The following is a 14284-nucleotide window of genomic DNA, read 5'->3' as shown; positions in this document are numbered from 1 at the left end:
AATAAATAAATCTTTAAAAAAAAAAATTCTACATAAAAGCTGGGCAGTGGTGGCGCAGGCCTTTAATCCCAGCACTCAGGCGGCAGAGGCAGGTGGATTTCTGAGTTTGAGGCCAGCCTGGTCTACAGAGTGAGTTCCAGGACAGCCAAGGATACACAGAGGAACCCCGTCACAAAAAAAACAAAACAAAAATTCTACATAAGAGCTGCAGAGACGGCTCAATGGTTAAGAATACAGGCTACTTTCCCAGAGGATTTGGGTTCAATTCCCTGCATCTACATGTCAGCTCATTGCCATTTGTAATTCCAATTCCAGGGATTGACTCCCAATTCTGGCCTCCGTCAGTGCCAGGCATATGCATGATGCATAGACATTCATACAGGGAAAACACCCATCTGCATAAAATAAAAACTTTAAAAACCCCACATGGTAAAATTATAATTAACTTAGCAAAGAATCTTTAGAATAAACATAATAGTCAGTTAACTGTGAGTACAAAGTTGGGGTCTCATGGCCAGTGCGTGCCAGAACCAGGGGGTATAGATCCCTAAGTTAGGCCCAAATCAGAGACCAGAGGAACTACTACAGCTCACAGGTCATGAAGCAGGCACATGCTAGAAGCTTGCTAGATGCTCTGAACCCAAAACCATTGCCACCTTGCTTCTCCCTCCATTCTGCAGACAAGCAAACTCCTCAGGAACCAAAACACAACACAGACGAGAGACCAAACTGCACATGCAGTACAGAAGGCAAGCTCTGAGGGAGCAGACACACCTTGTGTGCAGACCATTGTCTTCAGGCATATTCCACAGGCCCCCAGTCACATTAATCAGGTCATCAGTGGCCCTGAGAACAGTAAGCCATTCAACGTCATACTCTAAGTATTCAGGAGCACTGGGGTCATGCTCTATCTCTAACACCTAGAGGACAAAATCGGAAACTTTAGGTAATTCATTTATATTTAACAGTCTAATCATTTTAAATCAATTAAATTTTAAAATGTTAACATAAGCAACATCAAAGAATTCTCAGAAAACGTAAATTATAAATAGTACAAATAAATTTGGAAGTAGCTAGTTCTTTAAAATCACTGGAAGAGTAGAACTTTTGTAAAATGACTCATTTTGTTCTTACCTGAAGAAAGTCTCTGTGTGGCAAGCACTTGTCCAAGGCTAAAAACTTGGTTTCTTTGCCTGCTTGGTCTTTATCTGTGGCCTAGATGATACAAACCACGATGTAAGAATTTTAAAACATCACAACAAGGAATTCATACATTGAATAGAAGAGCAATAATACTTCTTACACATGCTCCCAATTCTATGTTAAAAGAATGACTACCAAGTGAGGAAATAAATAAGAAAGAAGAGAAAAGAAAAGGGGAAGGCAGTCTGCACCCACATGGGCAATGATGTGGAAAGCATTAACTACTGTTAGCTGCCATTTCTTCCATAATTCAGAACAAACACTGAGATGACGATGACGATGATTATGTCGTCAAACACTGACATGAGTTACACAAGTGACTCACACAAACAAATGACAGAAACCTGCTGCTAAACACCTGTACTTTATGATTCTTTTACAGGAATTAATCAGAAGAAGTACAACTCAAACCAGTGCGTGTCTACAGCTAAGGATGCAAAGTTGATTACAAACAGGCACAATAGAGTCTGGGATGTGATGCGTCTGTGAGCTAGATGATCGAGTATGACCTTAATTCCAACACTCCAGAGGGAGAGGCAGGTGGATCTCTGTGAGTTAGAGGCCAGCCTGGTCTACAGAGTGAGTTTTAGGACAGCCAGGGCTATAGAAACCCTGTCTCAAAACAAACAAACAAACAAACCCCCAACAACAAGAGGCTAGAGAGATGGCTCAGCAGTTAATAGCACTGGCTGCTCTTCTGAAGGTCCTGAGTTCAATTCCCAGTAAACACAATGATGGCTCACAGCTATCTGTAATGGGATCTGATGCCCTCTTCTGGTGTATCTGAGGAAATTGACAGTGTACTCACATTTATAAAATAAATAAATTGTTAAAATAAAAAAAAAATTAAGAAAAAAAAAAGCCAACAACAAAATTGGACTGTGGTATTCATATTCATACAACTGTGGATGTTTACTTAAAATTACTGAATTACATATTTAAGAAGTGTTAATCTTGATATGTAGATTGTACCCCAATAAAACTATTTTTCTCAAAAGTGAATCAGAGCCGGGCGTGGTGGCGCACGCCTTTAATCCCAGCACTGGGGAGGCAGAGGCAGGCGGATTTCTGAGTTCGAGGCCAGCCTGGTCTACAAAGTGAGCTCCAGGACAGCCAGAGCTATAAAGAGAAACCCTGTCTCGAAAAACCAAAAAAAAAAAAGTGAATCAACAGAAGAAAACAGAGGGAGATAGCTCAAGTATGAAGGTCACAATATCTAAGCAGGACAAAAGTGACTGACTGAAAACAGGAAAGGACAGGTAGGGAAAAGACAAGAATCAGTCCAGTAGTGGTGAGTGACGCGTTACTAAAGGGAGGCCCAGAGACTATGGGAACGTCTGGCAACAAGACAGTTTTGAGAAAAGGCGAAAGGGTTAACAGAACACTGGCAAGTTAAAGGAGGCTGATGAGCCACTAAACAGGGCTCAAGCTATCAGTGATACAGAGGCGATACTCTTGAGGATGACAGCAGAAGATTCAGCTGAGGAAAGCAGCAATGAGAGTTCAGACGCTGGCCGGGCATGATGCCACCAGTCTCTAATCCCAGCATGGAGAAGGCAGGGGCGATCAGATCGGGGTTCAAGGCCAGCCTGGTCTACACAGTGAGACCCTCACCATCTTGTCTTAGAAAAAAACCCAAAACTCAGGAATGCCACAAGCACTTAAGAAGTAAAACAAGCAGGCGGATGAGGACAGTGTCTACACGTGTGCTCAGACATCATCAAGCAAGCATGATCACTAAGAGGCCACAGGTGAAGTGCAGGTATAACTTTTACTCTTGTGTAGGACCACGGCACAAAGGGCTTTGGGAGTGTCTTCATATACAAACTACCTCAGGCATGTTGTTAAAGTAGGAAAAAATTCGGGAAGGGTTACATATCACATTCCTCTCGAAAAAGTGCTCATTAATGTATTAAAGACACTGAGAAACTCTACAGACGATGTCAAGAGATCTCCAACCGTTAACCCTGCATTTTCTAAATAATTTCCCAAAAAACCCTCTGGTCGTCATCCTGGACTCCCAACTTCCAACAAATCCTTATTTATTTCTCCGCTTCCCGATCTCTCTAGAACCACTACCTGGTTCCATCAGTCTCCAACTTTCCTATCACCTTCTAGAGTTTTAAACCAAAATGCTTGTTTTCTCCTCAAGTATCCCATAGGGAAACCATCTAGAAAACACAGGGTCAGCAGCTGGAGGTTTCTGCTTCTAGAGACCTTCTCAGGGGTCTAATGGCTCAATGGGCACTGTCTTTGTGGAGGTGACACGCAATGCTTCCCAAAGCTACTGGAGCAAACCTTCTCTGCACTGGAGGTTCAATGCTCCAGAAAGTTTTATTTGGAAATATCCCAAAGCCCTCCCCCTTTTAAGTTTATGTATTTTTTAAAAATGTAGGAATACTCTGTCTACATATACACCTACAGGCCAGAGGAGGGCACCAAGTCCTTTAGTAGTAAGGCACCATGTGGTTGCTGTAATTAAATTGAGGACCTCTGGAAGGACAGCCAGTGTTCTTAACTGCTGAGCCATCCCTCCAGCCCTCTAAGGCCCTTTCTAACGTGGACCTACTCTATAAGGAATAGGTACCCAGGCTCTGCCCAGAAGCAGTTCTGGTTCTGCTCCAGCTGTCTCTGTCTCTACACCTCAGGGACAGGAGCTGTGCTCTGGGACCTTTCAGTCTTCAAACATGTTGGTCCCTTTATTAAAACACTCATAGACTCTATTTCTTCCTGGCACTTTAGACTCAGCTCAACCATGCAGTTCATTGGAAATTTTCCCTCTCAAAAACTAGACCAACCCCAGTGTACCAGTCTGAACCAGATACCCTCAAGCACCTCGCCCCGCCTCCCCCCCCCCACCTTGTCATTGCTTGCTCATTTCTCCCCACACTGAGTACTGAGGGAGCAACTCCTAAAAGGTAAACTGGGTTCTCTGGTTTTCTGTCCTACCTGATGCTGCATCAGGGCTGCGAACTTGACATGCAGGTGCGCCGAGAACCAGTATGCGGGCTGTAGGTGCTCCAGCAGCTCCGAGGCAGCGGGGCTCCCCAGGGTGCTGTTTTCCACTTCTTGGCGGAAAAAAGATTTGGTCTTAAGAAGCTGCTTCTTATTGCCATAATGATATATATTTCTTGGCCAATCATGAGACAAGAATATATGTACAGGCTGCTTTAACTTTAAGAACAGAAAAACAGAAAGAAAATCCTTAGAAAGAGAGCAACCCAAAGCAACTCCCTCCCCAACCATGCACCCCTCTTGCTGACTGATGATCTTGCTTTCTGTGTTAATTTATCCTAAGGATACTTTAAGAAAATTAATAAAAATACTAAGCTCGAGCTGGAGAGCTGGCTCAGCGGTTAAGAGTATTGACTGCTCTTCCAGAGGTCCCGAGTTCAATTCCCAGCAACCACATGGTGGCTCACAGCCATCTGTAATGGGATCTGATGACTTTTTCTAGTATGTCTGAGGAGAGCAACAATATACTCACATACATAAAGTAAGTAAATCTTTAAAAAATATATCATTTTATTTCAGCATATACTTTTTATCCTTAACCTAAGTATAATTTGTGCAACCACAAATTAAATTACAACTGTTTGTTACAATAAAGTTTTAACCATTAAAAATTAAAATCTGTGCGTTTGAGGCCAGCCTGGTCTACAAAGTGAGTTCCAGGACAGCCAGGGCTATACAGAGAAACCCTGTCTCGAAAAACAAAAAAAAAAAAAAAAAAAAAAATTAAAATCTGTTCAACTGTGAACCTCCAAAAACCTATCCAAACTATATTTTAGAAACACTAAAGTGGTAGTAATCAAATATTGCAAGTCAATATAATCAAAACACATTCTACAAACTTAAATTTACAAAATTAAATTTGTTTCAAATCACTGTTATATACTTCTCACATACCTGTTTTAATTTGTAGACCTCTATATTTCTCACATGATATATACTCCTTATGGTAGATGAATTATAAGGGGGGCACTCAAAATGACCTAAATTGAAGAGAAATAAACCATATAACCATTGTCTTTCCAAAAGAGGTTCCCAATTCATATTCACATAGCCCACAGAACACAGAGCCCGCCCACGTGTGGAGTCCATGCCAACAGTTTAGCACCATGGAGAGCAGAGGGGAGAGGGTGAGGAAGTAGACCTTCAATTAACAGTTACAGTAAATACCTATATTTTAGTTGTCAATTTAACTCAGGAAATTTGTGAAATCTATATGAATGTAAGCCACTGCTCTAACCAAAAACCACTTAGCTACTGTGGAATGAAAGGTAACCGCGATGTGTCTAAACGATGAACTCCTATCTACAGACAAATGGGCAGATTACAGGTAAGTAATAACCTGGACTTCAGAAACTCGTTAAAGCAGCAAGTAAGCTGCAAAAGATGCAAGCAACGCGACACATTTACACAAGGTGTAATACACCCTGAACCCTGTGTACTCGGCAGTGACGTGAAATAACCAAGTGAATGATAAACACCAAGCTGGAAACAGCGATTCCCTGGCTACTGGAGGGGGGAGAAAAGGAACCCGCCAGTCAAGTCAGGGAACTTCTACTACACCGATACTGTTGTATTTCTTAAAAGTCAAAATTAAAATGGCAAATCCTGAAAAAAATACTAATAAAACTAGATCATGGACACATAGATATGCTATATAGTATCTACATTTTGTCCATCTGTCCATAAAATACTTATAATAAAAAATTAAGAATAATATCATTTACAGAAGGAATCTGATGAATGAGTCAAACTATAAATGTTGGTTATTTTACTAGAGGGCATGCAAGCTCTAAACTATAAAAGTCATCCCGTCAAAACAATACCTTTTCTATAATCATGAGATTTAAATATGCCAGAGATGCCACCAATCCTTACTCCTCGGTATTTGACAACACCAGCCAAGCCTGAAAAATTATGCATTTTAGTAAAACAGTTTAAGCAAAAAAGAATCTACTAAGAAAAGAAAACAAATTGTTTAGCAGCCTGAAATTCTATGCGGTCCTTAAATCATTTGAAAGTATTTGCCATCCCCCTTCACACACTATGCCGATGATCCACAAGGCAGAGTAGGCCTGGAACCAATCAGACAAGAAACTAAGTGGATTCTAAAAGGATGAAGAGACAGGATGTTAAAAGCAAATGGTGAACTGTGGTACCTAACAGAGCATGGTGATACCTAACAGTGTACTGTGGTACCCAGCTGAACATGCAATTATGTGGGAGAAAGTGAAGGGGAAGGACAATGTCCTGTGATGGCCTTACACCATGGGAGTCAAGTCAGCAGGTGTAATGTCCAAAGAGCACTGCATTTCTACATTTTCATCTTCAACTCAACTGACAATTCCACCTGGTCTTTTCATTTGTTTGAGACAGGTCTTATGATGCAGTTCTGGATGACCTGGAATTCACTCCATAGACCTGGCTGGCCTCAAAACTCCTAGAGATCAGCCTGCCTCTGCCTCTATAGTGTTGGAATTAAAAACATGCCCAGCCCAAATTCATCTCTTCATAATACTGAGATGGTTGAGAGATGGCAAATCAGTAATGACAGGAAACAAAATTCCCAAAGTTGAGATTTCATCGCTAGAAAAACCTGAACATTACTCTAGAAACAATCACTTATATATAAAGAGATAAAAGACCTGCAAACTTTAAAAGATGAAAAACGTGAAAAACAAAAGGGACACTTCAAGTGATATCACAGTAAATCCAATCAGCTAAATCCAGAGCCCAGGAAATGCTACAAGGCAATCAACCTCACTGCCTACAACACGCAAACCATAGAGGAAACAGAAAACAGAAACAAGGGAAGGAAGGATAAAGAGTCTAAGAGGCAGAGCCCTGAACACCAAATATTTGGTCCGACCCGAGCAAGTCATTTGTAGATCTGATAACCGAGACATGCAGAGAAATGCGTATGGACAAGGCATGAGAGAAGGACTAACTAACTCACTTTAGTTAGGTATAAAATGGCACCAGAACTACGTGTGTCTAAAAAAAAAAATCTATCACTCAAAAGTCATGTACTTAGGGGTGGAGAGATGGCTCAGAGGTTAAGAGCACTGGATGCTTTCCCACAGGTCCCGAGTTCAAATTCCAGCACCACATGGTGGCTCCTAACCATCTATAATGGGATCTGGTGCTCTGTAGGCACACATGCAGTCAGAACACTGTATACACGGTAGATAAATAAATATATCTTGGGGGAGGGGAGTCATGTACTTAAAAATACACAAATGAAATAGCCCAGTGGTTAGGATTTGCTTTAAGGCATCCCAGCCATCTCAAAAGGGAAAAGTTTAAACAATACTGGATATTTAAATATGGGAGTAGAACAAAGTAATAGGTGTTGAGGTTAACAAGTAAAGAAATTTATTAAACTACTCGGTATTTTCATGTATGTTTAGCATTTTCCATTATAAAGTTTAATGCAATAAGAAAAAAGCAAAGAGACTACAAATAAAAAAAACTTGTCATCATATTAGCTATTATTTAAACCTCTAGAAGAAAAATGGATGTATGTTCATGACTGGCCATTTAATAACTATTTTAACTCAATTCTCATGATTATTTAAGTTAATGGCATTCACCACATGTCTTCTAGAAGCTGCCCAGCTGGTACAGATTCTGACAAGACCAAAAAAAGTGCACATAAACACATACCTAAATAATAAATATTCGGCGCTACCCAGCCACCGTAGGGTAACTCTTGCAAATGGTTTGAGGCTTCATGGTTTCCTCCAATGAAGATGGTGAGAACCGGGGCCTTTTTCTCTCCAGAGTAATATCTACAACATAACGGTAATAAAGCTGTCAGGAACCAAACTAAACACAAAAAAGCAAGAGGGTCAGAAGGAAAAGGCCAAGCTAAAAAAACGATCAAACGGTCCCCACTATCTTCCCATGCCTGCCCTTAAGAATAAATTAGATCTTAAGTGTCGAGCACACATTCACTGAGATCAAGAACTTTGTGAAGTGCAAGTCTGGGCTTCTAGAACCCAGCCTAGCACACAGCAGGTCACGGGAAAACCAGATCATTGAATCAACTAACCATCGTGTTCTAGCAAATCCAAAGTATCTAAACCTGCTGGTGTCACCCCGGGTCCCTGGGAAGAAAAGCCAGATGTGTACAGAGAGGAGGCCAGTGCCATTTCCTAAGCTCTGGGTCCAACAGTCAGCGCGATCTGCGGCAGCAGGACCTAGAACCCTACGCGAGGCCGGGCCGCGCGCCCCTCACCTGTAGAAGGTCTGCATGTGGCGGTACTTGGGCGGCACGGCCATGCAGCGCAGGTCGGCCTCGTTGCGCACCGCTTGGAAGTCGCCGCAGCACAGAAGGAGATCCACGGGTCCCGAGCCGCGCCGCTCCGCCAGCGCCAGAGTCTCGTAGATCTTGTCCAGCTCGCCGTGGCAGCAACCGGCCACAGCCACCCGCATCGTGACGTTGGGCCGCGGAACTCCACAGCAACACCCTAGAGCACCTGCAGCCCGGGCCGCACAGCAGAGAACACCAGGCAGCCTGTCCGCCCGGCTCCCGCCAACACCAACCGAGCCGCGGCTGAGTTTCGAGTCCTTTATGTAACTTCCGGCTTCCAAGTCTCGCGAGAGAGGGAGCGGGAAAGGCCGGGCCAAGCCGGAGGGAGGAAACTTTGAACTTGTTTAATGAAGACCCTGTCTGTCTTCGTGATCCCGTGCGTGCTAGCAATCTAGTGGGTTACATTGTTTAAAACTAGAAAAAGAAATAAAATCTCCAAGAATAGGAATTGAATTTAGTAAAATCAAGGTAAGCAAGTGAGTAGGAGCGATTGAGCAATTCCCTAGAGCAAACCTCTCCCTGGCAACGATGATTGCCTAAAAAATGAATTAGAAAGTACAAAGGGGTTTTAATGATGACATTAAAATTTAAATGCGGCGGGGCGTGGTGGCGCACGCCTTTAATCCCAGCACTCAGGAGGCAGAGGCAGGAGGATTTCTGAGTTCGAGGCCAGCCTAGTCTACAGAGTGAGTTCCAGGACAGCCAGGGCTACACAGAAGAAACCCTGTCTCGAAAATACAAACAAACAAAAATTAAATGCAACGTCGAAGCTTACTGATTATTTTAAAACTATACACCAACGCCCCGGGGGGAATTTCTAAAATTATTTTTGACTAAGGGGAATGGGTATTTTCCTACCAAATTGTTTGCCTAACTGTAACGCAAGATGAATGAAAGCAGGTTAAATATCTAGAAAACTTCTGGAGAGAAAAGGTGGCGACGAATCAAGGAAGAATAAATGGCAAAGAAGAAAGCCAGTAAAGAAAATCTAATCAAGGGCATACAGATGTAGTGCCACGAAAGTGTTAGCGATCCCCCCAAACCAGGCAGGAGCCCATCTGCTGTAACTCATAGCACGGTCTTTATTCTATCCCAGCTCGCTGTGGCTCGCCACCGACACACAGCACAGTTTTTGGTGTACCCCGAATGTCAGTGGGGACAAGACCTTATAGAAAGCTACAAGCAGAGGGTGGGATGTGATGGTGGTGGTTAAGCATCTAATTTGAGAGCTACCATGTCCTTTAACACAATTGGCTGGTGCTGGGAGTCATATCATAAACTTAATTTCTGCTTCCCTCTGCATTAGTGGTCGTTAGGCAGGGGGTGGCCTCGTAACCTGGGGGTGCAGATATGTTGGGGTAATAACCTGGGGACGCTGGTCTTGTTGAGGGGTAACTTGGAAACTAGTGTTAGGTCGTTTAGTTTGTCTGAGTTCAAACTTAGGCCAGGTTCTCTAAAATGGAGTCTGAACTTACAAGATTTGGCCTCTCAATAAAGAACTATACATTTAAACAACTGAAAAATTTAATCAGTTAAATACAATCTAGGCTGGGGGCGTGGCAGGGGGAGGGAGGGGATGGTGGCTCTGCCTTTAATCCTTGTATTCCAGAAATAAGCAAGCAGATTCCTGGCCAGTGTGGTCAGCATGGTCTATAAAGTGAATTAGGACAGCTGGGGCTAGCCGGGCGTGGTGGCACACGCCTCTAATCCCAGCACTTGGGAGGCAGAGGCAGGCGGATCTCTGACCCTGGTCTACAGAGTGAGTTCCAGGACAGCCAGGGCTACACAGAGAAATCCTGTCTTGAAAAACAAAACAAACAAAAGAATTTGACAGCTGGGGCTGATGCACGGAGAAACCCTGTCCCATAAAACCAAGAAAGAAAAAGAAAGAAAGACAAAGCCACATGGAGAAATGTCTCAGAAAAGACGATCTAATCAAGGTTATACAATTTTATAAGTCAGACTCTACTCTTTTTGCGTCTGTTCTGTTTGTTCCTTCCAATTTTCCTTTCCTTTCCTTTCCTTTCCTTTCCTTTCCTTTCCTTTTTCTCTTCTTTTCTTTGGAGACAGATTTTTTTTTTGTATCTCTGACTGGCCTGGAACTATGTAGATCAGACTGGCCTGAACCTCTCAGCAATCTGCCCGCTTTTACAAGGTGCCCAGTCTGGGATTAAAGGTGTAATCAACCATTCATGGCTATCTGCACATTTAAAACAGAGGCACAACATCCTAGGAACAAAGACACCAAAATTAATTTCTAAATAAAGCAAGACATGTAAGCAGATGCAGGGTGATGTAAAGATTCTGGAATGACATCAGTGACTAAATTCGATGAAGCCGGAGAGGCACTGCTGCTTAGGTGGGATTGGTCCCCTCCACCCTGGTTCCTGAGTAATAAATTAGGATCCTGCTGGGCAGTGGTAGCGTATGCTTTTAAACCCAGCACTAGGGAAGCAGAGGCAGGTGGATTTGAGTTCGAGACCAGCCTAGTCTACACAGTGAGTTCCAGGACAGCCAGGGCTATACAGAGAAACCCTGTCTCGAAAAACGGAAATAAATAAATAATAGGATCCCACCATGGGAGGAAGAAGGTAGACGCATCTAAGAAAAGAAGAGTGGCAAGCCAGCATTTTATTTTCCTGATGGTTCACAAATGTATAGCGAAAATAAAACTGTACTTGTTTTTAAAGAAAATTAAATGAAAAAGCCTTGTGCCCACAATGATTTAGGGGTAGTTTCTTCAAGTTTACCAGGAAGACATAATTTTTTTTTGATGTTTAAATTGACAAAGAAGGTTGAAAAGATAAAAAATGGTTTCCACTAGCTTCTAACATTGTCTTTCTGCATTTGAATTTTGAAATGTCAAAACAATGACTTGACAGTATTGTTAAATCTAACTTCCAACCCTCATTCATATATATATGGCCTTGAACTCCTAGGCTCAATCTCCTCCACAATTTACCAAGTAGCTGGGATTACAACCAGCAAGCCCCTAGTAGTGGGCTTTCATTTTTAACTTATACAAATTACTTCCTTCTAGATTCTTTACATAGAATTTTTTTTCATTTTGTGTATATATTCCTTTAGAACCATGCCTCAAAACATTAGATATCCCTTGGCTACTGGTACAAAATGCCAGATTATTATAAAACCCATCTCAGCAAGATTTTCAAATATAAGCTAGATGAGCTTTAATTTCCTCTAAAGACCTGGGGTACAGGAATGTGCCAACACCAGCACAGCAACTCCTTCCTTCCTCTGGTCATGAAAGGAGCAGGCATGCTGGCTCATTCCAGTTTTCACTGTTTCCTGGAAGGAGACACCACAATGGTGCCTGTGCCTACATTTGGTCTCTACTACCTGAGCCCAAACCCAGGGAAGCAGGTGTCATGTAACACACACACACACACACACACACACACACACACACTGAAGGTGTCCCCCTTAAGCTATGTAGTTTGACTCTTTCTCCCTGGGAAAGACAGTTTCTCCCACTCTCAGCATTTCTTAGTTGCTTTAGGGTGTCTAGGTTTGAGGGATTTTCCCCATGGGACTTTCCTCTTTCATGTTAGCATGTCCATTGGCTTTTTCTTTGTTTGTTTGTTTGGTTGGTTGGTTTTAGGTTTTGGGTTTTATTGAGACAAGGTTCCCTTGTGTAGCCATGGCTGTCCTGGAATTTGATCTGTAGATCAAGGTGGCCTTCAACTCGCAGAGACCTGCACTCCTTTGCCTCAGGAGTGCTGGAATCAAAGGGGTGTGCCACCATGGACCAGCAGCACATCCACTGATGTCATCCGTGTTTGCTCCTTGTTTTGTCAGCCATGTCAACGAGACTTCATGAGTCTCACATTTCTAGGAAACACGGCCTCATTGTAAAATTTCTCTGGCTCTTCCAATCTTTCCGACTCTTCTTCTGTGGTGACTCCTGAGCCTTAGATGCAGTAGTTCATTTTACTTTTTGCATGTGTGTTGTCTGTCTGTCTGTCTGACCATCTGTCTCTCTGTCTCTGTCTGTCTCTGTCTCTGTCTCTGTGTATGTGAATGCTATGATTCATGTGTGACAATCAGAAGACAATTGGTGAGAATTGGTTCTCTTGTTCTTTATTTTTTTTAATGGAACTCAAGTTGTTGGCTTGATGAAAAGCGCTTTTACTTTCTGAGCCATCTCACTAGCCTAAATTCTACTTTTAAAAGTACAACTATATCTGTGATAGGTATTCTCGGTTGTCAACTTGACTTCATCTGGAATTAACTAAAACTCAAAAGTGGAGGTGAGGGATTTCTGCTTAATTTGAAGTGGGAAGATCTACTTCTAATCCAGATCTTTGAGGTAGGAAGAGACAGCTTTTTTTTTTTTTAAGATTTATTTATCATTATATGTAAGTACGCTGTAGCTGTCATCAGATACACCAGAAAAGGGCATCAGATCTCATTACAGATGGTTGTGAGCCATCATGTGGCTGCTGGGATTTGAACTCTGGACCTCTGGAAGAGCAGTCAGCTCTCTTAACTGCTGAGCCATCTCTCCAGCCCAAGAGAAAGTTTTTATGTAGATATTTTGAGCTGGGAAAGCCCACCTTTAATCTGGGCCACACTTTCTGCTGAAAGCCTATATAACAGGGGCATGAAGGAAGGAAGCTTTTGCTCTTTGCTTGCTTGCTCTTACCTCAATAGCAAGTCCATCCCTTCCTGACATTAGAGCCGACTTTTTTGAGATTCTGGTATATACTGAAGACCAGCTGAGACAACCGAGCTCATGGGCTGAACAACTACTAGATTCTTGGACTTTCCATTCATAACCAGCCATTGTTGGATTAGCTGAACCAAAGACTGTGAGTCATTCCAATAGATCCCCTTTCTATATAGAGAGAAATTCTGTAAGTTCTGCTACTCCAGAGAACCCTGACAATACAGCTATACAATGTGGGAGTTCTATATAAATATTACAGACTTTTCAGATTTATCCCTGGCTACTTACATCCTACCCTATATTTCTATTTTTCTTCATTAAACTCTTTATTATTGTGTTTGACACACAAGCTAGATATCTGAAAGGAGGGACTCTCAATTGAGAAGATGCCTCCACAGGATCCAGCTATAAGGAAGTTTCTCAATCAGTGATCAGTGGGGGAGGGTTCAGCCTATTGTAGGTGGTTTCATCCCTGTGCTGGTGGTCCTGGGTTCTACAGGGAGCAGGCTGAGCAAGCCATGGAAGCAAGCCAGTAACCAGCACCCCTCCATTTTCCCCTGCATCAGCTCCTGCCTCTCAGTTCCTGCCCTGTTTTGAGTTTCTATCCTGACTTCCTTCAGTGATGAAAAGTGATATGGACGTGTAAGCCAAATAAACCCTTTTCTCCTCAAGTTGCTTTGGTCATGGTGTTTCATTGTAGCAATAGAAACCCTAACTAACTATGACAATTATCATTTTTTTAGGAGTTCTGGAGCATTGTCCTTTGGGCCTAACATGGCCCTTGCTGTCTTACAACTACCATAGCTTTAGTTATCCACAGCAGACCCTCAACAAAAGTGTGCCCACTGACCTTCCCTTATGGAGGGGAGAGAGGGCTCAAGAAGTGCTCAAGACAGTGCAGAAGTGTCTCACAAGGCTGGTCCATGAGTAAATAGAACCAGTTAACAAGTGTTAAGAGAGCCGGGCATGGTGGTGCACGCCTTTAATCCCAGCCCTCAGGAGGCAGAGGCAGGCAGATTTCTGAATTTGAGGCCAGCCTGGTCTACAAAGTGAGTTCCAGGACA

The 14284-nt window shown here is 42.7% G+C and overlaps 1 protein-coding gene across 2 annotated transcripts in view; it reads right to left on the bottom strand.

The window, feature by feature from the left end:
- The window catches only part of Dbr1 (debranching RNA lariats 1), a 10731-nt gene extending 1942 nt beyond the window's left edge, over nt 1-8789 (bottom strand). The window contains exons 1-7 of one of the 2 annotated variants that reach the window (XM_021172483.1): nt 8456-8776; nt 7882-8006; nt 6042-6122; nt 5113-5198; nt 4153-4377; nt 1135-1215; nt 775-920 (exon numbers count right to left, since the gene is read on the bottom strand). In XM_021172483.1, coding sequence (XP_021028142.1) covers nt 775-920; nt 1135-1215; nt 4153-4377; nt 5113-5198; nt 6042-6122; nt 7882-8006; nt 8456-8652 — 941 coding nt within the window. In that variant the 5' untranslated portion in view covers nt 8653-8776. Of the gene's footprint in view, nt 1-774; nt 921-1134; nt 1216-4152; nt 4378-5112; nt 5199-6041; nt 6123-7881; nt 8007-8455 lie in introns of both variants that reach the window. The other variant, XM_029481060.1, reaches the window with a different exon arrangement.
- Between the last annotated feature and the right edge of the window lie 5495 nt (nt 8790-14284).

Source organism: Mus caroli, chromosome 9, assembly GCF_900094665.2.
Source record: "Mus caroli chromosome 9, CAROLI_EIJ_v1.1, whole genome shotgun sequence".
NCBI classification, from domain to species: domain Eukaryota; kingdom Metazoa; phylum Chordata; class Mammalia; order Rodentia; family Muridae; genus Mus; species Mus caroli.
This window is presented reverse-complemented; position numbering and strand designations above follow the sequence as displayed.